This window comes from Pseudonaja textilis, chromosome 11 (genome assembly GCF_049901715.1).
Source record: "Pseudonaja textilis isolate UNSWEBS1 chromosome 11, rPseTex1.2, whole genome shotgun sequence".
In the NCBI taxonomy this organism is placed as follows: domain Eukaryota; kingdom Metazoa; phylum Chordata; class Lepidosauria; order Squamata; family Elapidae; genus Pseudonaja; species Pseudonaja textilis.
In genome coordinates, this window is record NC_142000.1 from 7,209,538 (window position 1) to 7,236,116 (window position 26,579).

The 26,579-nt window shown below is 38.5% G+C and overlaps 2 protein-coding genes across 3 annotated transcripts; both read right to left on the bottom strand.

Moving 5' to 3' along the window:
- Positions 1-5,051: 5,051 nt before the first annotated feature.
- ATMIN (ATM interactor) lies at positions 5,052-14,959 on the bottom strand. The gene is made up of 4 exons (XM_026714142.2): positions 14,551-14,959; positions 12,022-12,147; positions 11,159-11,358; positions 5,052-9,098 (listed from the first exon to the last, which is right to left on the bottom strand). The coding sequence occupies exons 1-4, from the start codon at positions 14,827-14,829 to the stop codon at positions 7,307-7,309; spliced, it is 2,397 nt and encodes a 798-aa protein (XP_026569927.2). The 5' UTR covers positions 14,830-14,959; the 3' UTR covers positions 5,052-7,306.
- Positions 14,960-16,238: 1,279 nt separating this feature from the next.
- CENPN (centromere protein N) lies at positions 16,239-26,552 on the bottom strand. 2 transcript variants are annotated; one of them, XM_026714148.2, is made up of 11 exons: positions 26,414-26,552; positions 25,293-25,473; positions 24,537-24,582; positions 23,659-23,715; positions 22,226-22,305; positions 21,535-21,711; positions 21,230-21,331; positions 20,421-20,469; positions 20,036-20,148; positions 18,103-18,223; positions 16,239-17,443 (listed from the first exon to the last, which is right to left on the bottom strand). In XM_026714148.2, the coding sequence occupies exons 1-11, from the start codon at positions 26,464-26,466 to the stop codon at positions 17,319-17,321; spliced, it is 1,104 nt and encodes a 367-aa protein (XP_026569933.1). In that variant the 5' UTR covers positions 26,467-26,552; the 3' UTR covers positions 16,239-17,318. The 2 variants fall into 2 exon arrangements, with proteins under 2 accessions (XP_026569933.1, XP_026569932.1); XM_026714147.2 differs by having other exon boundaries at positions 20,421-20,478.
- Positions 26,553-26,579: the final 27 nt, after the last annotated feature.

The following is a 26,579-nucleotide window of genomic DNA, read 5'->3' on the forward strand; positions in this document are numbered from 1 at the left end:
AAAGAATCACGAAACCTTTCAGACAATGACAATCCCCCATACAGCTTTTCTCCAGCTAACCATCAATGGATACAGTTTGGGTAATCCGGTAACTCAGTTTGGATTATACCAAATGTTGTCAAGAAACAGCCAACCTCCCATGTCTATAGCATGCTAAGAAACTCAAGACTAAATTATGGAATATAGCAGGATCAGACGTTGCTACAGATTTGTTAAGGCTCTTAAATCTACATTGATAGTGGAATTTAAGTTGTTTTGCAAGGGAGGGACACCTTAAACAGATTATATTAACTGATGCAGAATTGTGCAATTCAATTAGGTATGGTACGGGGGCGGAATAGGGGAGGGCACTTGCTTTACAATATACTATCGTTCTGAAATCTTGAGTCCAACAAATAAGCCATTACAGGTATTGTAGAGTAACTTTTCAACCTCAAGTGTTTTTACAAAATTGGGGTCGTAGTTATACTGCTTAAACCCATAATCTGGCATGTTGGAACATGTCGTGCACATATTTTTCATGGTAATAGGAAGCCTTGGCATAAGAATTGCTCGACATACTGTTTTCGGTTGCTTCTTGCTCATTGTGAAAGACAACGGGGATTTCTCTAACACTTGGGGCTTATTAAATGTTTTAAGATTTATTTATTCCATTCCCAATATACAGATCAATGGCAGTTATATAAATGTCATATATATATCTGCAATACTCATGACCTCACTATTATTACCTGGTAATTTTCTGCCCTACCAAATGGAAATAATGGGATTTTGAAATGCTACATTTGTAGATCATAATTTAAAACATTTAACAATTTATTTAATTTAAACTGTACAGATTTGTAAATGCTTCTGATTGCTTTTTAAAATGATTTTTGCTTAATAGATCACTAAGTCATACAATGGGATAAAAATATTTGGGTCTAGATTACATAATTAACACAATATAAAAATAGATAAGAATACATGACAAGGTTTATGCAAGTGATCATGTACCACTGATAAAATATCCCAAGCATTTGTGTTTTTTTCCTCCTGTTTAAAGGAGGAAAGCTGGTTTAAAGCTAGTTTACAGTGCACATGCTATCTTTGAAAAATAAACTAGAAAATTAAACGTCTTAGTGACATTTTGGTCATTTTTATTTAAAAGAAGACCTGAATCCAAAAACATTTTTTTACAGAAGAACATGATAGTTTTTCACAGACATCTCCAGTCTTTATCTATCTACATGGTTACTACTTCCTTGTGGTATTTAAATAGCCTTATTTAATGTGATATGTTCTAGATGTATTGGGAGTGTACTTCCCCAAATATCTGGCTAACGTAAATTCCAAAGTAGTAGAACACAACATGCTAGTGTGACTGTGATTACTTAAAACAAGAGAATCCCCATCCATATAGCCATGATTATTCTTCTAAAATATTATATATTACAGGGGTGACCAACCTTGGCAACTTTTAAGAACTCTGGACCAACTCCCAGAATAGCAATAGCACTTAGACTTATATAACCACTCCACAGTGCTTTACAGCCCTCTCTAAGCTGTTTACAAGTCAGCCCCAACAATCTGGGCCCTCATTTTCCCGATCTTGGAAGGATAGAAGGCTGAGTCAGAATTGAGCTGGCAAGAATTGAACTGCCGAACTGTTGGCAGCTGGCAGTCAGCAGTAGCCTGCAGTATTCATTCTAACCACTGTGCCACCATGACTCTTAATTCCCATGGCATGGCTAGATGTGAAATTCTGGGAGTTGAAGTCCACGGGTCTTAAAGTTGCTTTGGCTGGACACTCCTGATCTATTATATTTGCACAGAATTCATTCCCACCCCAAATCCGATGGGCACTTAATCCCCCAAAACTATTTAAAAGTGACTGGTGAACAGGTGCACAGATGTTCTCCTTCCCCACATGGTTTCTCTTTTTACTTCCAAAAACTTTTGTTTTTATAGAAAGATACAGAATAAACAAAAATAAGTTCTAGAGAATAACAATTGCTTTTTCAAGAAAGGCAGGAAAACTTTGGTAGTTAAGACAGAAACATTTTTATTTCTTGGGGAAATGTGCATTTGATGACCTACAAGTGGGCCCCCTTCTCAGTCAGTGTCATCAAGGGCCACTTAACATATTTGCAAAGTTTTGCAACGCATACTGCATGTAGACCTCCAAATGCACAGCAAATGTTCAGATTAAATTTTTTTTACTTAGGGAAGAGGGTCAAGATGAAGCTCTGCACTTGTTCATTGGGCCAGAAGCAGTAAAATGTCAGACCTTTGTGTGAATGTTTGTTTCCTCTTTGCAATTCATCTTTAGTTGCCTTCAGGTGAGTGTGCCTGTTTTGAGGTACCAACCCCGCCCCCTCAAGTTCCAGAAGCTTGTGCAATTTTTTAACAGCTGCAACAGTTAACAACCCTATCTGATCTTCAGGAAACTGACCACAAAGTTGAAGCGGAAAAGTAAAACTTTTTTCCTAAGCCCAAAGGAAAACGAGCCCCAAACTTGGCAGAAAGGAAGCAGCATTAAAAATAAATAAATAAATGCAGTAACCTCTACCAACAGTCAGCAAGAGCTCAAAACTCTCCATAAAAGGAAGAAGCCACCATTTTTATTTTCAATTTTGCTATCACCTTCTCCTTTCCTCCATTTCTGTGTGATGAAGCCAGTGTTTTCTTATGCCCTTCTCTCTCTCAAAAAAATTACTGGCTGATAGTATAACTTCCACTTCCTGGTGAATAAACCCGGTAGATCCATCATTTCTCAGGCAATTAACAATGGACAGGAATGCAGAGTTCACAGGCATTGGGCAACAGGGTGTCTGATTAGACTGTAATTTCAGATTGCAGAGGGGTGCTCCCAGAGTGTAAATCTTCCGCCCTCTAAATAACTCCCTGTCTACGGAAAGCTAGTTGTTAAACTCGTTTTCCAACAAACCAGCTTTCTAAATTGTCGGTGCTTGTATAGAGATGCATTCAGACGTGAACATCAGCAAAGCCTCCGCACTACTTCCTCCAGATCTCAATCTGCTTATTCAGACTCTCATCCTAGTCAATTTTCATTAAACCAGAGGACTAAATGAGGAGGTTCAATTGAATATGCCTTACAGGTCAGTTCGGAATCAAAACAGAGGCTATAACTGATCCTCACAACTGGCTTACTTACTGGTGGAGGCAGATGGGGTAAGGCGACCTCATTCCTGTCTCGTCCATCTCTTAACTCTTTCAGTTGTGGTTTTCGTACAGTTTTTAATAACATTTTAATTTGTGTAGCTCTAATGTTTTAATTTTACCTCTTTTATAACTTGGGAAACACCCAGTGTCACTTTGTAGGAGAGATGAACGGCATAAACATTTAACTAATAAATAAATAAATAAATGATAATCTCTTCTGGCAACTTTTCAAACCAACGAAAAGACCCCATCGGCCCTTTCAGAATGGACACATCAGTAATGAATTTCATCCTACATCTTGCAGTAATTTAGAATTAGAATAGAGTTGGAAGGAACCTTGGAGGTCTTCTAGTCCAGCCCCTACTTAAGCAGGAGAACCTATACAATCTCGGACAAGTGACTAAAAACCTCCAGTGATGGAGCGCCCACAATTTCTGGAGGCAAGCTATTCTACTGGCTAATTGTCCTCACTGTTATGAAGTTTCTCTTTAATTCCAGGTTGCTTCTCTCTTTCAAATGATTTCTTTCAAAGGACTCCTCTGAACAATACCACAGCATTGTTTTTCTCACGCCGAAATATTATGTAAAGTTACTTTCTACCTTTCTCCCACTCTTTCCAAAAACTGCTTTCCCCAACTTTCAATAGTTGCAGAGACATTATCTTCACCTCCTATCTTTTAACCATCTCTTGCCCTGCAATGTTTTAAATATAACTGTGAAGTATATGTCTTCAGATGCTTAAAACATATGAGACAGACCTCTGGCAAAGGAACATGTAGACACCCTTCCTGTGAGAAAGGAAGCACCAAAATTTCTCAGGCAAATATTTCACATGTAGTTGCTTGCAACTGTTATTTGTTATGGTCTTATGTGGAGAGCAACTTGTAAGACTGCATTCATGTTTAATGAGCAACTTGTAGGACTGCATTCATGCTTTAATGTCTAAAGATGAAATTAAAGGTTTGGCCCTCGTTCATTCTGATGCTGCATTGAAACAGGACAAGATCCCTTCAAATTGAAATTTAGGAACTGATAAAAGGTGTGTATTACATGGAATGTACGTGTATTGAACCAAGTGTGCAAACTAAACCATTGTAATACGGGTATATCAATAGGAAAAAAATAGATCTTTTATCTCAAGATTGTAACTAGGATTAATATAAACATCAATAGGTATTTCAAACAATACTGAAGAGACAGATGTAGCTTGTTTTTGTCAACAATATATTGAATGCAAATTGTTTTCTTTTAAGGGCTTGGTAGTTTGATTGAAAAACAGCTCAGAAAAAGGGACAATTACCTGTGATATCAAAACTTTAGGACAAGTGACTTGTAGTTGCAGACATTTATCTTTCTAAAACTACCCTGATAATATACCATTAAGCCATTAAGTTAATAATGCCTGCATTTTACTAAATGCCTGTACAGCCATCATGAGTTTTTTAAAAAAATCTGGATATTTCTCACCGGCAGATGGCTAGAAATGATCCCACAACTACAAAATTAAAGGCTGAAACAGGTTAAGATACCAACTCTCCTCGATAAACTCTTATTAGTCACACGTTAGGATGATGTTCTTGCGTAAGATATCACCTATTTGAGCTATGTAAAGTCATGGAAGATATCTATTTTTGGAACAAACTCAGCAGCTCTTCCTAGTACCCTTATATAAGAGGTACCTATATTGATAATGTATGATCTCCAAAGCTTACTCAACTCTCTTCAGTTCTAACCAGCAGGGCTAAAAGCAACAGCTAATAAAAACTATATAGACAGAGAGTTCAAGTCTAGCGCAAGGAACACATAAGAATGAAACTTTAAGGATAAACACATGGGTTGATCGACACAGCAGTTGGAAAGGATCCACGAGGGCACAGAAGGCAATAACCTTGGTCAGTACCAGAAAAAAAACGTTTATTTCTATAAATAGTTCCTTAAAGCCACCATGAAGGAACAGCTTATACATCAAAATGACTTCCACTGAATCGGTGCTGCTACTTTTAAATAACAGGATAGCTATTTGAGCAAAACCTTTGTTAATGCACTTAGATGAATGCATAAACTTTTGGCTATATTGAAACACAGACACATTAGGCAGATCCAGGGAGGCTGTAAGGACTTCTATCAAATGCATAGCAAGGGCACTGCATTTTGAATTCTAGCTACTGGGCTGTATACTTCTGTAAGCAGACTGCACCGGCTTGTAGGCCCACATGTCGGCTTGATTAGAAATGTTCTTGTACACCCTAAATGTTCACCCAAATCTACAGTAAAAACATAGATGCTTCTTCCTTGTGAAATACAAAACTATACGGACACTTCCTTGTGTAGGCAATTACTCTTTGATAAAAGCAACTTTTATGGCAACTTTTATGTGTACACACACAAATAGACAGTGTTTACAGACTGATGCCATCACTGATGCATTTTGACAAAATCTATGTCTCATTTGAATCCTTCATTTCCCACCACATGTAAAAAACATCCTTTGGAGGGTGAGCCACAGAGTTCTAAATTAAAGTACACCGGCTATTTACCAAGCTGCCATTCTTTTACCTTAAATAATTAGATAAGCAATTCAACAGCCAAGAACCCTCTTCCAAGGCAGACTGTCAAAAAGATAAGCAATCTTACTAACTAGGGAAACATTAGAGAGAATAAGGCCTTAAGAAATTTAATGAAATATTTCTCTTTAATAAAATCTTGATCCTAAACTAAATTTTGTGCTGACTCCCAACGGAAACACACTAAGCAGTTCTTTTCATGTTGCCTACTTATTGGAAGAGCTAGAATCAATAAAACCATACCCTTTCGGCTTCTGGAAAACTACAATGGTGCTCAGAGAATCCAGTGCCCAACAGAAAAATCAAAACATTTACTCACCCTCACCAATGTACTCCAATATTGAGATCTTTGATAAAGATGACTGTAAGTCACCTGGTCTTTGATAGACTGTCCTCCTGCAGTATCTGTAGATGTACCAAATGACTTGGTTGAACTGTAAACCTGTTCTTGGCTTTCTAAACAATTGTCTTAAATCAGTGTTCTGGAAGCAGCTATTTTAATATTAGCTGACATATCTGTCTCTAGAAACAGTGTGCAGATTTCTAAACAGTGGAAACAATTACATCCAGCAGAAATAAGGGTGAACAAGGAACAATCTTGGACAACCCAGAAGATTATGCTTAAACCAGAAACTTTGAAGACTTGTTAAATTCAAAATGCATTTAGAAAAGGAATTTTGCAGCTTGTTTCTAGGTGAGTCCTTTTCCATTTCTGCATTTGTTCCTCTGCTTATTTTCTGTACTTGGTAGAAGTTTTGGAACTATTGAGTTCGGCTCCAAAACTGTGATATCAATTGAGATTACACAGGAGTTTTTTTTTTTGTTTAAATCTGGCTATAAGATACTCATTTTCTTAGTAGTCAGCTGCACCTACTCCAAACATAAACTGTATGGCATCTTTGTCAGCCCAGGGCCTATAAGACAATATTATTATTCACTTCCTGACAGTGAAAAATACCCAGGCAAAAGTTAAAGAAAATCTGGTTCAGAGACTTTGTGGCTCCTTTCCTTAGAAAATTACATTTAATGACATGGGAACTGACACGGTTGCAGAACTGGTCGACTGTAACAGATCAATAGGCTGAAGACTGAATTTACAGGCTGGAGACTCTTAACAGATAAACTTCTGAACAGGGACAAGCAACACCAGTTTACGCAGAAAAACAAGAAAAAGGAAAAGTTATAGTGTTAAAACTTGGAGGTATTATATTTACTCAGAGAAGTCCTATCGTTAATTCTCAAAGAATGCAGCTTTAGCATCAGTGTGAAGGTCAGTCAGCAGACATGATTGAAACTGATGTGCGGAGAACTGTGGATTTGTGAACATACATTCAGGATAGCCGAGGCAAGCAGCGGATGGCTTATAGTGTCCAAATGTAACGTACAACTGTAACCATATGCAACAGAGTTTAAATCAGTCAAAATACACAACAGTGAAAGTACTCTGCAATCTGAAAAGATCTGTAAACCAAGGCTTTATAGTCAATTACGCTCAGCTAGAGCTAACTCCAGCAGAGTTTTCTTCCCCCCTATAACTTAACCCTCAAAATGCTATACGGTGTGTGGGAACGGCACACTCAGCAGCTTGCTTTGTTGGAGCCCTGAAGCAAAGAGCACAATTCCGCACAGGTTTGGGTCTCTACGGAACTGAACTGTGACTCCATCGTATTCCAGGCCAAGTCAGCCAAAAGGAAATCATCCATAACGGTCTGAGTCTCGTTGCTGGTGAGAAATAAACTGCCCAGAGTATCAAGACAGCTGTCTATGGTCTGTGTCTCAGCACTGTTCAGCTGGACTTTGCTGTCTGACATATGATCGGAGATCACGCTGTCAGGACACCTCATTTCTGTTTGGGTTTCTGTATTGGAAGAGTCTGCACTCATCAGAAAAGCAGAGGGCTTCAAAATGTTCCCCAGAGGCAGGTAGGGAGTGTCCAGGAAGAAATTTAAGTCTGTCTGGGTCTGTGTATCGAACATTTCTAAGCCTAAGAAATTAGAATTGCCTCGAGAGGTATAAGATTGGGAAGTGTGGTCTGAAAATAAATCTGTCTGGGTTTCAATGTCTAAGGACTCCAAGGCCGGTACGGAGTTCAAGTTGCCCAACTCGGCCTCTTCGGTTTGAGTTTGGATATTGGAGGCCGTAAAGAATTCCTCAATGTCAAAATCTATTCCAGCGTTCTGGGTAGAGACGGTGCTTAAGGGAAGGCCAGGGTGGCCCGTGGAGTTATTTGAAAAAATGGTTTCCAGGTCATTCAGTAGCTCCATGGTTTGCGTCTGATTGTCTGTCATAATTTGCTGGGGAAGAATACCGTTCGTTGGTGAGTTGAAGCTGATCATTGGCTCACACTTTGTATCCGGGCTCAAAGTTTTGCAGTTTCCTTGAGGTAGCATATTCTGATCCAGGTTGGTTGCCATCAAGGGACCCCCTGGATGAGTCATGGGGTTGGAATCGGTAAACGAGGAATGGACGCTGTTGAAAAGACTGCTGCATGTGACAGCCTGGTCCACGTGCACGTTCCCGTCGAGACCTTTTTGTGACTTGCTGGTCTGTGTCTCCCGAGAAATCCCGCAGGGTTGAAAGCAAGCTTGAGCGAGCACATCCGTCTGAGCAGCTATGGAAGAAGTCAGCTTGGAGCTGGGCAACAGGGTTTGTGTCTCTACGCTAACCGGAAGCAACGCCTGGGAGCTGAAAGTCAGGTCTGTCTGAGAACAAGAGGACACTGAGGAATCAGGAGGCCAAGCTGCAGAAGGCACAAAGTTCTGGGAAAAGTAAGACAGGTCAGTTTGAACGTTGGTGGAACTGATTCCGTTTTTATAGCACAGAGCTTCTAGATCCTGGACTGGATTATGGGGGGCGGCTTTGCCTAAATTCACCTGGATGCCTGTACTCACCGGCTTAGTACCATTGGGAGTTTTGGTTCTGGAAAGGGCCGGTGGGGGTTTCAATGCAAGGGCTTCAGTCTCCACGGCGGGTATCATAATTCCGACTGGCACAGACATTAAGTGAACAGTACTCATCACAGAACCCTTCTCATCCACAGTCACCACAACGGGCTTCACAGAAGAGTTCGGCGCTGGCACCAAGATAGGCAACTGAGTCAGCTGCATGACAGGGAGCTTAACCAAACCCACTTTCGGCTTAGGCAAGAGAAACTTTGGGGCATTTCTGGGCTGTGCTTGCGTTGGCTGAACACAATAAAAGTGGCTGGGATCTTCAGAGGAAGCGGTCGACTTGATCTCAGAGGTCTCCAAATCCTCAGCGCTGGCACATCTGCTGTGGATGTTGGCGGATGTCCTGTCCGTTGTTTTTTCTTCCAGTGGGCAGGTAGACAGGGAAATTTCGGTTTTCCTTTTCTTGCTAGGCGGATCCCTGTAAACATTAATAAATCATTAGAAATGTGGCAGCAGTGTCTCCCCACTGCTCCCAATTCGAGAAAAGAACTTCAGGAAAATGAAAGCATATAATCTTGTGATGACAAACCTATGGCACACGTGCCACAAGTGGCCCGTAGAGCCATTTGTGCTGGCATGCGAGCCGCAGGCAAACTTACCTCACTGTGCAGGCACACGCCTCACAGCTGATTTTTTTTTTCCTGGTTGGTTTCAGGCCTTTTTCAACTTCCCAGAGGCTTGGAAAAAGTCTCTGAAAGTCTTCTCAGGCCTAATTATAGGCCTGTTTTATCACTTCCTGTAATACCGGAAGTGACCAAACAGGCCTATAATTCGGCCTGAGAAGCCTTGCAGAGGCTTTTTCCAAGCCTCTGGGAAGTCGAAAAGGCCTCAAACCAACCAGGAAAATCAGCTGTGAGGTGCAGTGAAGGAATGGAGGGGGGTTTGCATGCGAATGCGCATGGGGAGGGAGCGCATGCATTGCATTCTGGATGCTGGCACACGAGTGCGGGCGCACTGGCAATTTTTGGCACAGGAGCCCCAAAAGGTTAGCCACCGATATAGTCCATTGCTTTAATAGTATGCGGAATGAACTTAGGACACAGAGAGAAAAGCCACAGTCACGGGGACGTCTCAGAAAGGATCCTCCTTAGTTTCTTGGTTGGTGACAGGGGAGAAATGAACTTTCAGACGTGCCAGATTCTGTTAACGTAACCTTACAATGAAGTATAAGAGGCTCATCTGGGTATGTTTCCTGTCTAGATTATCTCACAAGGTTGACATCAATCCTGCAAGTCCGAAAGTACAGGTAGTTCTCCACTTACGACCTCAACTGAACTAAAATTTTATGTTGCTAAGTGAGACAGTTAAGTTAGTTTTGCCCCATTTTATGACCTTTCATGTCACAGCAGTTTAAGTGGATCGCTGCAGTTGTTAAGTTAGAAACACGGTTGTTAAGTGAATCTGGCTTCATTGACTTTGCTTGTCGGAAGGTAATCATGTTGCCAGGACACTGCAACCGTTATAAATATGAGCCAGTTGCGAAGTAGTTGAATTTTGATTGTGTGACCATGGAGGTGCTGCAACAGTCATAAATATGAAAAACGGTTGTCGGTCACTTTTTTCAGGGCTGTTGTAACTTCAGTCACTAAATGAATGGTTGTAAGTTGAGGACTACCTGTACCTTTCCCCCCCCCATCATGTTCACAGTTTAAAAAACCAGGAGGATTTCTTTCTATTTGCCACGGCCTTTAATAACTAAATTTCATTTTGTGTGTCTTTCTGGCTGCCTCCTGAATTCCTTTCCACGTACCATGACAATCACTGCCTGAGGTTAAAGCCCACTGACAAAGAACAGAAGCACAAAAGATTTCCATTATAAAAATCATTGCCAGCTCACAACTTTTATTTCTAAAACGAAATGGGAAGGGGTTGAGATTAAGCATTATGCAATGGAGAAAGCACCAACTCATCCTTTTGTTCATGCTGATTGGCAGAGAAATAATGCAATTTCTCCTACTCAAAACTGTGACTCGATAATTGAATGAATAAGCACGACATTTTATTCATTCAATTTTATTTCTGTCTTTGGTTATGACCTTTTTTTTACTATCCATCTCATATCCAATGACTCTGGGCCATTACATACTCATCATTTACGAAATCAACTGCAGACCAGGAACATTAATGTAATACAATGTTTGTGCTGTGCTCTTCAACCCCATGTTCTCATTCATGCAACGTTCAAAAGCCCACGCTGCTAACTATTTGGATGAAATAAAGCAATGGCCGCATTTGCACTTCTAGGACATAGGAGAACAACACACAGCATTGTGAGCATTAGAAAATTTAAATATTTTGCTAGTGGGATGCATGGATGTAAGACCAAGAAAAATACAGAGTTATGAGCAATAATGAAACCAAGAGCAGAGAAGAGGAGCCCTTGCTGGCAGTTATCAACACCAAAACTCTCCCCTAACTTCTAACCCCTTCAAATTAATATGTACACGTGAAGGAGATCTTTGGAAAATACTGCCATACCTGTGTTCAACCGGGATCTCATGTTGTGTCCGATAAATATGAGATAACAATGCCGTCCTACTAGCATAGGGACACCCACAGGTACACTGGAAAGTCTTGCCACAGTCTGCAATATGGCGCTTCAAATCCCATATAGTGCCATACGAATTGGTACATTTATCGCATTTATGCTTCTTTTCAGCATGCATTTTCATGAAGTGCTGAAACAACCAAACGTTAGAGAAATTGTAGCGATGTGGAGAAGCAACTTAGAACCAATGAGATTATCAGTCACATCATTTTTTTTAGCATTCTCAAACTATTTGACTTTTTCCAGTTTTAGACTGAAATCTTTCTAAACGCTACCTGGAGGTGTTGAGAACTAAAAGTAGAGTTTACCAATCAGATGCCCCAACTTTGATTAGACCTATTTCCTAACAGGCATACTTGTTTACTATAGATAACTCTAATTCAGTGTTCATTTTGAATGATGCAGAACAGATACTTTAGGATGTAACAGTTTCACTTAAATGCCACAAGATAATTAAAATAGAAGAACAAAATTCTACTTGCGTTATTTAGGTTCAGGAAAACAAAGAAAAAATTGTAACTTATTTAACACAAAGTTCCCTCACTGTCACCCTGTAAGTTTAGATTTCAAAAGATGCTTCAGTTGAGAAAGTTCTCTTATTTCATGTTAATCCCACAGTAAGCACTTAATTTACAATTAGATCTTGCACTGGCATGCAGATTTGTTATACATACGAATATAATGCTTTCACATAAAAACTAATTCAGAAAAAATGCATAACTTTTTGAGATGACATTCCACCCATTGTAATTTCCATTAATTTATCTTTAAATAATGTAGTTATGTTTCATACCTGCCTTACGAGAGAAAACTGTGAAAATGGTCTTTCGGGTCCCCTAGGACAACCTTCAATTGGACAGCAGTAGTATTTCTGTGGCGTTTTCAGATCTTTCCTGATTGAAGGATATATTTTTCCATCCTGGAGTGGCACGCATTATTGAAAAGAAACACGTTTTAGAATTAAGAAGCAGATTTGGGGTTACAGGTAGTCCTTGACTTACAACAGTTTCATTTACTGACCCTTCAGTCACAACAGCACTGAAAAAAATGACTGCTATGACCGTTTTTCACACTTACGAAGGAGGAATTATTAATACTATGCTTAAATCCCAACTTTGAGAAAGACAATCCCTGCAGAGGAGGGGCTTGCAGTATAAATAAGGAAGCCTAATCTGCCAAAAGTTCTGAAGATGCCTCAAGAAATGTAATTTTTATGCTGCTGTTTGGAAACACATCACGTTATCATGAACCGTATGAACATTCAAGGCATCGTCCTTTTGATCCGTGCCCAACAAAGTAATTTTGTTAAGGGAAGCCTAAAACAAAATCAAAAATCAAAAAGCCAACAGTAGAAATAATTAATGGGACAGCCCTAAATAAATAAGTTAGCAAGAAAAAGCCCTGGAGGCAGTGTCAGAAGCATAATTCCCAAGTCAACAAAGGCTTTAATTTTTTTTCAACTGTTGCACGTTTTTGATTCTATTAATATTCTGAAGCAGCATGAAGTAATTACCAACCAGGAAAAAAAACCCAAGATGTCTCCTGTTACAATCCATTATTGTCCCAGTGGCATTCTTTAGCTGATTGAGACAGACTTTGTAGTGATCTACAGCAGGTGTCAAGGTGTTCCCTAAGAGTTCACTGGAGGAGGATGGGAAGCAGGCAGAGAAGCAGTTGCTGGAGTTGAATCCTTTTTTATTTTTGCAAATAAAAACCTCAGCAGTTAGAATACCCCCTTTTACGCATCTTATGACAACCATTCAGTTTCTTGCATGGTGAAAGTGGCCTCCCAAGAAACTCTCTGGACCTGGAAAGCTGAAGGAAGAAAGATTCTCCCTGACAGATCATTGGAGAAACAGATTTCTGAAAGAAAGCCCCAGATGTGTCTTCAAGACAACCTGTTAGAGCAGGGGTCTTCAAACTTGACAGCTTTAAGACTTGTGGACTTCCACTCCCAGAATTCCTCCTCCAGTCATGTTAGGTCAGGAATTCTGGGAGTGGAAGCCCACAAGTCTTAAATTGGCCAAGTTTGAACACCCTTGTATCAGAAGCAAGGAAAATTATCACCCAAAACAGCATTTCTTAAAGTGTGGTCCAAAGTCCACCTCAGGGATCCTCAAAATCAAAATGACTGGCCAGCCCACGTTGAAACCATACAGATAAGTCTTCGACTTACAAGTGTCCATTGAATGACCACTTGAAGCTACAACGGCACTGAAAAAAGTGAGCCATGACTGGTTTTCACACTGCAGCATCTGCATGGTCACGCTAGCAAAATTCAGATGCTTGGCAACGGGCTCATATTTATGACGGCTGCAGTGTCCTGTGGTCAAAAGACTGGACTGTCACCTGTCTGAAATGGTATATAGGGTCTCCTGCTTGATCAGGGGGGTTGGACTAGAAGACCTCCAAGGTCCCTCCTGGCTCTGATTGATTGAACCTTCTGAGAAGCCAAGTGAGGGGGGGGCAGTTGTTAATAAATAACTGCAGCAATTCACTAAACAACCGTGGTCGTAAAATGGAGGCAAAGCTCAGTTGGGCAACTGCCTTGCTTAGCAACAGAAGGTTTGGAACTCAGCTGTGGTCGTAAGTCGAGGACTACCTGCATTTAAAAATCCCCCTCAGATCACCATCATAAAGAGGCCGTGAGAGGATGCATCCATTTTCATCATAAAATACAAGGAACATTAACATGCAAGGACCCATACAAATATGCTGTAGGCTAAACAAATAAACAAACCCAAATAAACAGACCCATAGAAACAAAAAGTTTTTTTTTGGGGGGGGAGGGTTAAAGGTGGAAAGGGTGGAGAAAAAACGTTTTAAGACCTTGATTTGGAAGGGAGGAAAATGGGGGGTGTCCCAAGGAGACTGACCAGAAGCTGGAAAAGGGGTGGGTGGGTGGGGGCTCCAGTCAACAGAAGGGAGGAAGGGAAGGCGGACACTGTGTGTGTGTGGGAGGGGGGGTGTAAGAGAGGCGGGAGGTGGGGTCAGGGGTGTGCAGGGGATGTGGGGAAGGGTGTGTGTGTGTGAAGGGAGTCTGGCAAAGACCCTCCCAAATGAGACTGACCAGAAGCTGGAAAAAGGGTGAGGGGGTGCAGGGGATATGGGGTGGAGGGGAAGCCTGGCAAAAACCCTCCCAAAAGAATTGACCAGAAGCTGGAAAAGGTGGGGGGACTGCGTGGGTGGGGGAAGGGAGCTTGGCAAAGGAGACTGACCAGAAGCTGGGAAAGGGGTGGGTGGGTGGGGGGTTCCAGTCATTAGAAGGGAGGAAGGGGAGGCGGACCCCGGGTGTGTGTGTGCGTGGCCGGTGGGGTCTTACCTGCTGCAGGCGGTGGGCCTTGCTGAGGTGCATGCTCAGCGCCGGCGGGTTGGGCAGCACTTTGCCGCAGCCGGGCACCGTGCACAAGATGTTGCTGCGGACGGCCCGAGACAGCTCCGTCACCGAGGGCGTCACCAGCTCCCGAGGGCTCGACGGCCTCTGGCGGACGTCGCGGGGTGCCGGGCGGCGGGGACGGCCGAGCCCCAGGCTCAAGCCGGGGCTCCCGCGCTGAGGCGGCCGCTGCGACTGAGGAGGAGTCGTTGCCGCCGCCGCCGCCATCTTCCTTGCGGCCGTTTTCCCAAACCCACCGGTCGGCTACTTCCGGTGGGGGAGGGCCTCATGAATATTTAGTGGCGTCATTTTTCCATATTCATCAGGGACGCGTGGGAAAGAGCCCCGCCCACTCCGCGGACGGAGATCCCGCCCCGCCCGCGCCTGGCTTGAGGTCACGTGGCCCAGACTGGATTTCAGTCTGCAATTCATTACTATCTTATCAATGAACGCAGGTTTGATGCGGCCGCCCGTTTACCTAGGTCAGGGATTTCCAACCTTGGCCGCTTTAAAGACCTGTGGACTTCAACTCCCAGCTATGCTGGCTGAGGAATTCTGGGAGTTGAAGTCCACAGGTCTTAAAGTGGCCAAGGTTGGACATCCCTGTAGGGTGGCTTTTCTGGTTCTTGTCGGGGAGCGGGGCGTTTGATTTTGCAGGTTTTTGAAGGCACCCTGTTCCTTTCTAACGGCTTGTAAGGCTTCTCCGAAATTGGCATGAAACGACTCACACATTAGTTGAAAGTTTTGGCTTCTAAGGGTAGCCCAGTCCAGGACCCAGGCTACAAACCCCATAGGTAAACAAAAAACAGAAACAATAGAAATACCGAATTATTTCAGGGTGAATAAGATATAAGTTAACAGACTTAATTCTTCCTATATAAATGTTAAGTAAAAAAAGAAAAAAAAACATAAGCAGGAGTCAAGACTGCTGACAGGTTTATTTGTCTGCTTTTAGAAAAGTAATCATTTCCGGCAAAATTAAGTACACCTTTTGTCTTTCCAAGGACAATTATTTTAGCTATCCCTCCCTTAGATGATTCTATGCCTTTATAAATTCCAGATTCCAAACACAGAAAGAATCCCTTGGAAGTTGACAATCCTATTAATTTTAGAGCAAAAAGGGGTAATAGGATAGGCCGAAAATGTTAAATATCTCAAATTACAAACCTGCATTTTTATGATCCCATAGTCCTTGTTTGGAGTAGTTAGGGTGACTACAAAGTCAACTGGAATGCAACTGCAACCAGTTTTATCTAACATGTTTTGTATATAGAATCAATTATTAATGTAACATTCAGGAAAGTATAGACACTAACATTTCAAGCCAAGCTTGATTATTCCCACTTATAGAAAATAACAACCCACCCAGCAGTTTATAATGCATTTGACTAATTTTTCAGATGTTGCATAATTGGTTAGAGAATACACTTAATTTAGGCTTCAATTAAATTCAAATAATCTAAGAGTAAGAAGGGGCTTGCATAATAGAATAAACCTTGGAACAATTTGATTTAGTGTAAATGTCTGCAACCACAGATAAAATTATGGTTAAGGCAAAGTGCATATACAACTGATAAGGGGCTAATAACCACTTATTATCAGGCAGCAGGAATAAACTTGGAATACAGTAACAGCAATACAGTGAAACAAATTTTATAAATAGTTTATTTTTTACAAAATATGAGAATCAAAAACCTCCTAAAAGAGCTACCAGCATTGTCAGAAAGAACCCTGACATATGTTAAGTGTTCTGCAGTATACGGCTGATATATATTCCATTTCTGTCATGGACATCTAAGTACATATAAAGCCATACTATTAAAAATAATCATGATTCACTAACATTTCATTTTAAAATTCAATTTAGTATAATTGAACATTTATCATCAATGTTTGTACAGAGTGCATTCTGTGTTCACAGCAACTTTTCCAAAACAAGCAATTAAAATAACAATTATATACACCAGATTAACATTTCATGTTTAATTAGACAATACCAATTGAGCATTGATAACATCTGCACTGGCGTATAAATAAGCCTAGATAACCCAAGTACTTTTTTTAAAACATGTAAGCCTGTAAATTGATGTTGGCCATGGAAAAGGGCCAGTGTCTTTCCCTTAATGTCAGATACAATGCAAGCTACTCATCTTTCAAACTGGTACATAAAGTAAATTTTATGTTCAACAGATCAGAATGGAATGAAGGATTAGTAAAAGGTGGATGAAAAGATTCTCCTTCTTCCTTTGCTTATGGATCTCCTAGGGTTATTATTTTGTAAGAGGTTGACTCCCAGCATAGAATATTGTTATCCTGACTAGCAGTTAAAATGAACAGCTTTCTTGTCTATCCTTGTCTGAAAATTACATGCCGTGATTACAATTTTATAAATAAGTCTATAGGCTTATTTATCTCACATGCATCATTTAACCAACATATTTAAAATCAATTTGTCATTTTCAGCTGTAAGAATACACAAACCTTCACTGATAATTATTTCTAAAATCTCCAAAGATAATACTGTGAATTGTTCCATTTCTAAAATCTTTTTGGTATGGTTTGCTTCAGAAGAATGTGGCACGCGTATGAAGAGTTACTGGAGTTACAAGGAGTGTCTCATCCTTCCAAGTTATAAAGTTTATTTTTCTGCAAGCCATACAGTAATAGGAAAGATGCAGGAAGCTTGAGAGAGAGGAGTCCATATCTGTCTCTCTTCTTCAATTTACTTGAAAGGTATTACTGGTTTGTGAAAGATCATCTTTTTTCTCTCTGATTTTAAAATAATTCCTGGCTTTTTGAGTGATGCAGGTGAGTAGTGGTGAAAGAGGAGCATCTGCTATTCCTAGTATTAAAAAAAAATAGTAAAAATCAATATTATCACTTACAGCTGTTTAAGTAAACCTCGAAGTTCAAGAATTTGATGTCTTTTAATAGCACTGCATAAATCCAAATATAACAGCATGACACAATGGCTTGGGATCAAAATCTATTTCAGGCAAGGCTTGGCAACATATTTTCAGCTATAATGCTCTTGATTTTTTTAATGTCCAAAACTATGCATGAGATCTTGCCTAAAAAAAGTCTCGTGAGATTTTGGCAAGATGCAAAATCAAAATGGGAGAACTCAGATACTATATCCATCCAGAATTAAAATACAATTCTGCATGCATTAAAATTGCTCATTCACATGAGAAATTTAAAAGAGTCTACTATAGTGAGCAGCCTAAAAGGGACTTTTGCCTTATTAATTTATATTAGAATGAACCAACTACTACAGAATTCAAATATCTGCATTTGAATATAGTAGTGTTTATTATATCAGATGTTTAATTAGGATGACACATTTTTAAAATACAGTTTAAATTGGTTGGCAAGGAAGAAACTCAATAGCTTGCATCATTATGGAAAGACCTATGAATCACTGGTTTTATAGGCAGTTTTATTCTGGAAAAATATTATGTAATAGTGGCTTTTAGGTTCTACCATAATTGCAATACTTACCAGAAGGTCCTAGAGACTTAAGGGCTTCTAGAAGATGAGGACTAGAAAACCGAATTGTACATCTAAATGGTTCATCAGTATTCAGGATGCTTCTTTCTTCACTTTTAAACACTGTTTCAAGCTGTAATAAAAACAAACAAAATCCAGAAACTGTACATAGATCAGTATGGTATGATTGTTAAGGTTCTGGCCTGGATCCGGGAGATTCACGTTCAAATCCTCTTCCCCTTTCTAAGCCCAAACTAATTTACATGGTTGCTGTCCTGGGGATAAAATGCAGGAAAATCCCCACAGAAATAGCCTTTAAGAGATACATATAACTAACAAACAAAATATAATCCCCTAAATGTACTTGCCTTCATCTTTGGCCCAATATGGTAGAGAATCTAACATATGTTATCCCACAGCAGACTTGTGAGTTAAAATTTTAAAAAATGACCCCCAAATTACCTGTGATTCCTGACAGAATGGGAACATGAACCTTAATCTTCCTGACCTGATCTGACTCAAATATTTTAGCTGCTTCATTATAGACATTTTAAAATGTACTGGTAGTATTCTTACATAACTCTCGTCAACGTTCCCCAAAATTGCAATTTTTTTTTTCAAAACAATAATTGCAAAATTAATTTGATTATCAAAAGCTCCTTGGCATCCATTCAGAGTTCATTTTCATATGCTGTAACTATTTTATTCAAGAGTAATCTTTTATTACGATATTAAATATGTCTGTAAGAAACATGCACATGAAAAATCAAAGGGTGCCCTCTTGTGGAAAAAAATATCTAGTTCTAATACACAGCCAAAAACAAGCACAATTTTAATTTAAATACACTAATTTATTCAGCATTATTATTGATTGTATTAAAAGTCTTAAGGTGGGGATGATAGGCATATATGTAGCAATTCACACTGGCAACATGTAGATCAATGTTTCTCAACCTTGGTGGCTGGGGAATTCTGGGAGTTGAAGTCCATACATCTTCAAGCTGCCTGAGTTTTGAGAAATACTGGGTGTAGATTACGGTCCATAATCTTCATTGAAAACACTTTCACCCTGCGGTGTATTGATTCAGGATGACATTCTCTCTCTTTCTTATCAATATACTAATACCCAACAACACATCTTTATCCTGGCTGAGCAGGAGATGCAATGGTGGTCCCATCCTGGTTACTGGAGGCAGTTAGGAGCTGGGTAGGTTGAAACAGGCTTAGATCAATCATACCAACACAATGTGGTGTTCAGCAGCTGAGTGAATCCAGGAATAAATCTTCATCATTTGAGAGGGGATTGCTGCTTCTGTTTGAACAGCAAGTGGAGGTTGTGACCATGAAGGCCTTTGCATAATCAGTTGTTATGTGCCAACCATGTCCATTGGACTGTTTGGTTATTGTTGCATTACCTGAGTTTTGTTTTAATCTTTTGACATTAATACTGGCTCAGAGCCTCTGGAAATCAATTTATTTAAGAATAGAAAATTAGAATAATCATGGAATCTGCAGTATATAAGTATAAAGAGGACAAAATAAACACTGTGTCAACTAAAAAATACTTCTTTGGTCTTTTTAGTTGCCAACAGAAAGGGAGTGGGGAAAGTAGTGCATTCCTCAAATGCTTCAGATAATTGCTAGGCAGCCAAAGCTGTTGGCGCACAAGGTTATTACTGGAGAGCACGATTGATGACTCTTGGCTATGGATGTGTCCCATTGGAGAATATACATCCAGAGGGTGGGGGGAAGACCAGGGTCAAGGGGGAAATGAATGATGTATCTTCGGGTTGGCTGCACCCAGGTAACGCCGATATGGTCACTCCTAATAAATCATTTTTTTTTTTTACTCTGAAAGATGTGGCTAGAGACTTATGATTTGAATGGGGGTGGATTTGTCGGAGTCCTGACACACTGCCAATGTCTATGTAAAGTAGAAATTAACCTTGTATTGTGCGTGTTCTAACTTTGGCTGAGGACTGTTGCCAAAAGTTTCCTGATTAACTTTTTGAATTCTCTCCTTTTCATGTTTATCTTCGAGAATTATTCTTGGATCAACTGGAAAAAAATGTTAAAAACACATCAATGTATTGAAAGCATGCGTAGCACATACTGCAATATTATTCTACATTCCCTTTCCCCCCCAAATGCCAAAATGTTAAGAAATCAGTCCATGGGATAACTAAGCCTTCCTCTGCTAGACATCATAAAGCAGAGGCTCAGTGGGCCGAGGACACTTCCATAGGGATGGCTGTGCACTGACCAGGGTCGATCTCTAATTTAAATAAACCATTTTGATTTAAAACAAAATAACAAGTTAGCTTAAATACCATTTTCCAGGGAACTGTTTTTTTCTTGTAGAGGTTGAGGGAGGTATGTCTGAAAGGTCCAAAAAGGAAATAAGGAACAAAAAAAATAATATCAAAATGTTAAGTTGGTACATTTTCTTGTATAAGTGATGTTTAGAAATATTAAAACTCTGTGAGTAGCATTTTTTTTAAAAAAGGAAACATTCGTGCAGAAATACATTAATCTCTGTACCTCATGACCAAATATGAAATTTCAAAATGTGCAAGACTCATACAGAGTGGCCTTACACTTATTGGTTTTGTACCTGCAAATCTATTTTTTTCTCAGTGCTCAAATCTTATTCCACTGATACGTATACTTATGAATTTACAAAAATGTTTATGCATTTAGCTGAATACCCATAGAAGCCATTGAGGACTTTTTAACTGGCAAAAGCAGGACAGAAAGTAGAAATAAGGGAGCACACATGGCTCTGTATTGCATATACATGTTGGAATTCTGTCTTCAAGAATAACATGTGAAGCGTACATATGGTGTGCTAATTAAAACTAAAAATGAACTTGGAATAATAACAGTATGAACATTTAATGTATTGTTACATTACTGATTGAGAGTTGAAGGATTTTTCAAAAAGCAAAAGGTGACACATTAGTTCAATCCACAGGGTTAAATTTATCTTGTTGAGAGCCTGTCCAGCTTTGTAGGATTGTAATGTGATCTCTTTGAAGAAGTCACATTCACCACATTGGGATGCTTAGAAAAAGGCCTAAAACAAAACAAAACAAAACACCCAACCCCAACTTCGGCTTAGAAGAAAGAAGAAGCTCACCTGGGAAAATCTTTTAAACAAAATAACTTTAAGAGAGTTTAAGCAATGGCTTCGGAGACCCATTTCATGGATGTCTTTGTAACAGGTAGCAGCCAACAGAGCCTTCAAATGAAAATGGAGGCAATCTTTAATTGAAACTGAAATGTGTTGTTCTTCCCATCTCCCCATTTTACCGTTACGATATTTAAGCATGCATACATTATACATTAGTTCAGGAAACCAACATATCAATTGATCCTTGTTATATCAAAAAAACGACCTTGAAAGAAAATCAAGATAAATAATTAAATGCAAAATATATTTACCTGAAAGAGCAAAGTGTTATTTCTCCTAACCTTAGAATTGGTTATAAAGACATAAGGGGTTTGTGAATGGTAAACTACGTAGGTTGGCTTGTATTGATTAGGCCTTGTATACTGTGTTCCCCATGCAATTCGAATCCACACTGCATTGTCTTCATATTCTTTAAAGCTGATTGTTGCCTGATGTAAAGAGAAAGGAAAAAATTCCGGTGGCTTGTTTAAACCATAGTAAAATATTGCAAAAATAAATAACTGTTTCTCACATATGCATTACAGACAAAACAAACACAACATCCTAACTTACACAGAAGACAAAGCCATATTGGCTTTGCTTTTAGTTTAAAATAATATATGCACTCCTGTTTATGGCTTATGCAACTGTTTAAGAAATGCTTAGCCCATTTATCCAACTATTGCACAGCTATCGTGAACAGTTACATTATTTTTAAAATATCAGTTCTATTAGGTCACATATAGAATGATATATACTACATTTCATAGCTTCTGATTGTTACAATCAAGTTCATTTTAGTTGGTCAACCTATTCCTCACAGTTCAGATGATAAGGATCACTTCTAAATAAAAATGAATGTCCTTTTAATGTCAAATTGTTTTACATTTAAATGATTTAGTAGAATAGGCTAAGTATAATCTCTTGGAATTAGAGAGTAAATATTTTCATGATTATTCTTACATTTTTCAAAACAGATAGCAGAGTGCATTTAAATTTCTTTTTGAAAGTTGTCCAGTTAAAAATGACCGCATCTTCATCATCTGCAAATAATAAAATCATTTAACACAATATATCTTATACAAAATAAAGTTAAATGTTACTTTTACACTGAAGGCTGCAATTTTCCATTACTTTTAACAATGACAAAACTGATTCAAGTCCATTCATGTTTACCCAAATCAACTTTCACCAACCTGATGATTTCTAGATATTTTTGGACTACTGCATATTTCTGATGGGCCTCCAAAACTGTCAGTACATCAGGAGGTTGCCAAGCAGAAGACTGCTGATGGATGACATAACTAATATTTTAATCTTTGAAGTATCACACAACAGCTAATTTTGTTTTAGAATAAGAAGACTGCCACACTGAAATTGCATTAATATGAAGGGAACTGCCACACAAGCTTCTTTTATTCTTTGGCCATGAAATTAAATACAAGTTTCTAGGCAGTTTTATTAATAGGAAAAAAAATCTGATTTACAGTGGAGTATTTTTAACTCAAGGTTTTGGCGAATGCACTGCTTTTTCTGCTATGCATTTTCTTTCAGTTTAATATCACAATAATACCGGTATGTATGTATTTATTTGATTTATATTCCCTTATTTCTCAGAAGCTAAAGGTTTTGGAAAACCAGAATATCCATTGTATCTTCACAAACCTTTCAAGTAGGCTCAATTGAGGGTACAGGTAGTCCTCAACTTACAACCATTCATTTAGTGACTGTTCAATGTTACAACGGCATTGAAAAAAGTGACTTAGGATTGTTTTTCACACTTACAACCATTGCAGCACCCTCATGGTCCCATGATCAAAATTCAGATGCTTGGCAACTGGCTCATATTTATGATGGTTGCAGTGCCCCGCGGTCATGTGATCACTTTTTGCGACCTTCTGACAAGCAAAGTCAACGAGGTAGTCAAATTCACTTAACAACCACATTGTTAACTTAACAACTGTCCCTATTAGCAACTGAAATTTTGGGTTCAACTGGGATTGTAAGTTGAGGACCACATGTATGTGACTGGTTGAAGAATTTGAAATTTGTCTTCCTGATTCTAAACGTCAACCAATAGGCTACATTGGTTCTCAGGAGCACTAGAAGTCACTAAAAGGAAGGTATACATGTAATTAAAGGAGATTCACTCCGTTTTTTAATCATTTAACCCATTTAATATCAATTTAATTGAAGATTAATACAGAACGTTGATGAATCAAATGTACTAATGAAAATGTGGTTATTTTAGTTAAGAAAAAAACTTGTTCTAACTGTAAAGATTTCAAAATAACATGATGGAAAGTTCTATATTAATTTAAAACATAAGACATTTCAATTAAATATATTGAAATATGTCAACTATTTTAGAATAAAGGTAAGTTGTGGGTTCCTACCTTCTCTAGTCATTTGGTAAGCAATCCAATTCTTTTTGTCTTGATAGATGTAGTTGTCTAAAAAAAATTACAAACTGAGTGGCTTCTACTTTAATAATATAGAAAGTTAATAAAAACCATGAATATCATGACAAAGCCCTTCCCCTATAAAATGAATTTCAGGAATATCAGTATTACTATTTTTTACATTTAACTAATTTTCACATTAATTGGAGTTAATCTCTATTCTTTACACATTGTCTTTGAAGATATAAACAGTCCATACCTCCTTATAAATAAGTTTTGGTAACATCCAACAGAACACTAAAGTATGTGTTTTCAAGTCGTGAAATTGTTAGAGATGGTGCTATTTTTTTAAAAAGCTAACAAGCTGAAAATCAAAATCAAATCCAAGGGAATTATTTCCTTAGTTAGCTAAAAATTCATATTTAGAGTATGAACCATATAAAATGTGGGTATCAAATCCAACGTAATCCTGACTATTATTATGTGGGAATAAGCAAATCTCATTGTATTATCTCCGAATAAATAAACGATGCAATTAGAACAATTCCTCTTATCTATTAAGAATTTGGATTTTAATTTGCAGTAACAATTTGTTTTGGGAATTGTTTATTTGATTAATTTAATTATCAACAATGGATTGGAGGAGTCCATTCCATCTTCTACTAAAACATTTACTTTAACAATGGAATATTATGCAGTGAAAGCAAGAATAATCTTCTATTCTTAAAAAAGTTAAACTGCTTTTAAAAGTATATCACAGAAAGGATACAAATCAGTCCCATCAAATGAACTTAGTTTATAATATAATTGATTTAGACTAAAGAAAAAAGAGTGTTTACTCTTTCTCTCTCTTTAAATAAACGACTACTTACAAATTAAGTCCAACTGTGCTGCATCTTTGATAGTTGCCTGGTTCTCCTTTAAGACAAAGCGTAACTTATGTACAATATTACAATTGTATGTAATATAATATTGTTGAGATTGGAACAATATTGAGTATTATAAGGTATTAAACCAGTTAAATATATAGTAGGGGAATGTCATTTAAATTGTCTCAATCTAATTAATTTTTGAGTGAAATTAATCAGAATTGTATTAGACATTATGTGAATGACACCGAAATAATGTATACTTACAATCTCTGTTGCAAAATAATGGAATCCATTCACTGCAATTAGTCCTTAAAAATGAGATTCTGTTTTACATATTTTATGGACTTCAAGATTGTTAGATATCATTAATTGTCTACTTCAGGAAAGTTTGTTTTCATTCACTCAATCAGTTCAGAATTTAGTTGAGTTTGTTATTTTTTATGGGAAATAATTTATACAAAAAGGTCACTACCGATAAATGTGTCCAACTAGTATATTTTTAAAAATTGTTAGCTACCCTGCTCACCAGAATAAAGTATAAGCTAAATAACTTAGATTGACTTTGCAGAAATATCAGGCTAAAATAAAGTTAACAATATTGTTCAGTGTCTCTTATGAACATATTAAGAGCAGTTGTAAACATATGCAATTCTGCGTTTTCCAGATAATTCATCTTTATCACATATTATTTGTTATGTGTGTGTGTGTGTGTGTGTTCAAAGGTATGACATAAAAGCATTTGCACTTTGCTCTTACCTCACAAAGTTCAACAACTGCTTCAGATATTTTTTCCTTTAAATGATGAATTTTTAAAGATTGAAGTTGAGTCTCAGACAGAAACCCCCATGAAGTCAGCATTTTCGATGTTTCTGAACGTGGTATTCGCAGCACAGTTCTTCTAATATATTCTGCTACTGTTTCATCCATGATGAAGACCCTCCAAAAATAGGATAGGGATTTTGTTCAAAGAATTGCAACACAGTGCAGATAGTGGACAATGAAAACAGAAACAAGGGTTCTTAACAAGGTCTTGTACTGTATGGACTTTCAAAGTAAGGACTCTGGACAGCTCATCCTAAAATGATCTACAAGGCAACTTAAAGACACACATGTATCAAAAGCAAGAGCAGTGAACACTAACAAAAGACATCTATGCTGTTATAAACGTTATAGTACAGTATATACATTTCTACTTACACTACAGAACGCAGTTATGCAACTTGAGATATTGATAGACAGATATTGATAGACAGTAAGTTTTACTGGTATAATAAAGTGAGCACAATCAATTTTAGTTTGGGGATTAACATTTTTTTTTTACAAAGTTTGTTTCTTTTAAAGTTTGGAAAAGGAATTGTAGTATTTTTCTCCTAAACTTATTTCTAAAGACAGCAGTGGCACAGCTGGCAACTCAAGGCGGTTTATAGAATATAAAACCACATTTAAAACAATAAAACTAATAAAAAGAATCAAATTAGTATAGTATAATAAAATCACCCCCATCCCAGCGACAGCAGACTTTCACTTAAGCATAATTAAGTGTGCCTCTGTGTGTGTGGTGTTATTGTCAAAAAAAAAAGTATGTTACATCCATACTTATGCTTGTTTTCTTACACATGCTTGACAAACGAAAATAAAATTAAATTAAAAAATTTCCACATCTGTCTCCCAGAGAAAGTCGCCCCACGTAGAAAGCGGCAAGCCGCCAATGCGGCTTCAGCCTTTCTCGCAACAAGCAGCGGCCGACCTCGCAGGGTCGTTGCGAGGACGAGAAGAAACTCCCCCACCCTCACCCGAAATGTATAGAGGGGAAAAAAAATTAGACGCTAGCCATTTCGGGATTGGTGGTAGTCCTCCTTCCCGTTGCTGCGACTCACTTCGACGGGGGATCCTGCCCGTCGCTGTTCCTCAGCCGCCTCTTCGGGGCCATTTTGCGGTCTCCTTCCTTCTCCTCAGGACATTTGCCGCCCGAACGCCCATTCGAACCACCCAATCGCCGCCTTCAGATTGAAAGGTCCCTCCCTTTCAAATTGCCCAATCTGC

Excerpts from the sequence above, each read along its gene's own strand:
- ATMIN (XM_026714142.2), bottom strand. The coding sequence starts at position 14,829 with ATGGCGGCGGCGGCGGCAACGACTCCTCCTCAGTCGCAGCGGCCGCCT. Across the intron at positions 11,359-12,021 it reads AGTTTTCTCTCGTAAGGCAG|CACTTCATGAAAATGCATGC; the intron begins GTATGAAACATA and ends TGGTTGTTTCAG. Across the intron at positions 9,099-11,158 it reads GAGATCCCGGTTGAACACAG|GGATCCGCCTAGCAAGAAAA; the intron begins GTATGGCAGTAT and ends TAATGTTTACAG.
- CENPN (XM_026714147.2), bottom strand. The coding sequence starts at position 26,466 with ATGGCCCCGAAGAGGCGGCTGAGGAACAGCGACGGGCAGGATCCCCCG. Across the intron at positions 25,474-26,413 it reads GGGCAGGATCCCCCGTCGAA|GGTCTTCATCATGGATGAAA; the intron begins GTGAGTCGCAGC and ends CTATTTTTGGAG. Across the intron at positions 24,583-25,292 it reads CAGTTGTTGAACTTTGTGAG|GAGAACCAGGCAACTATCAA; the intron begins GTAAGAGCAAAG and ends TTTGTCTTAAAG.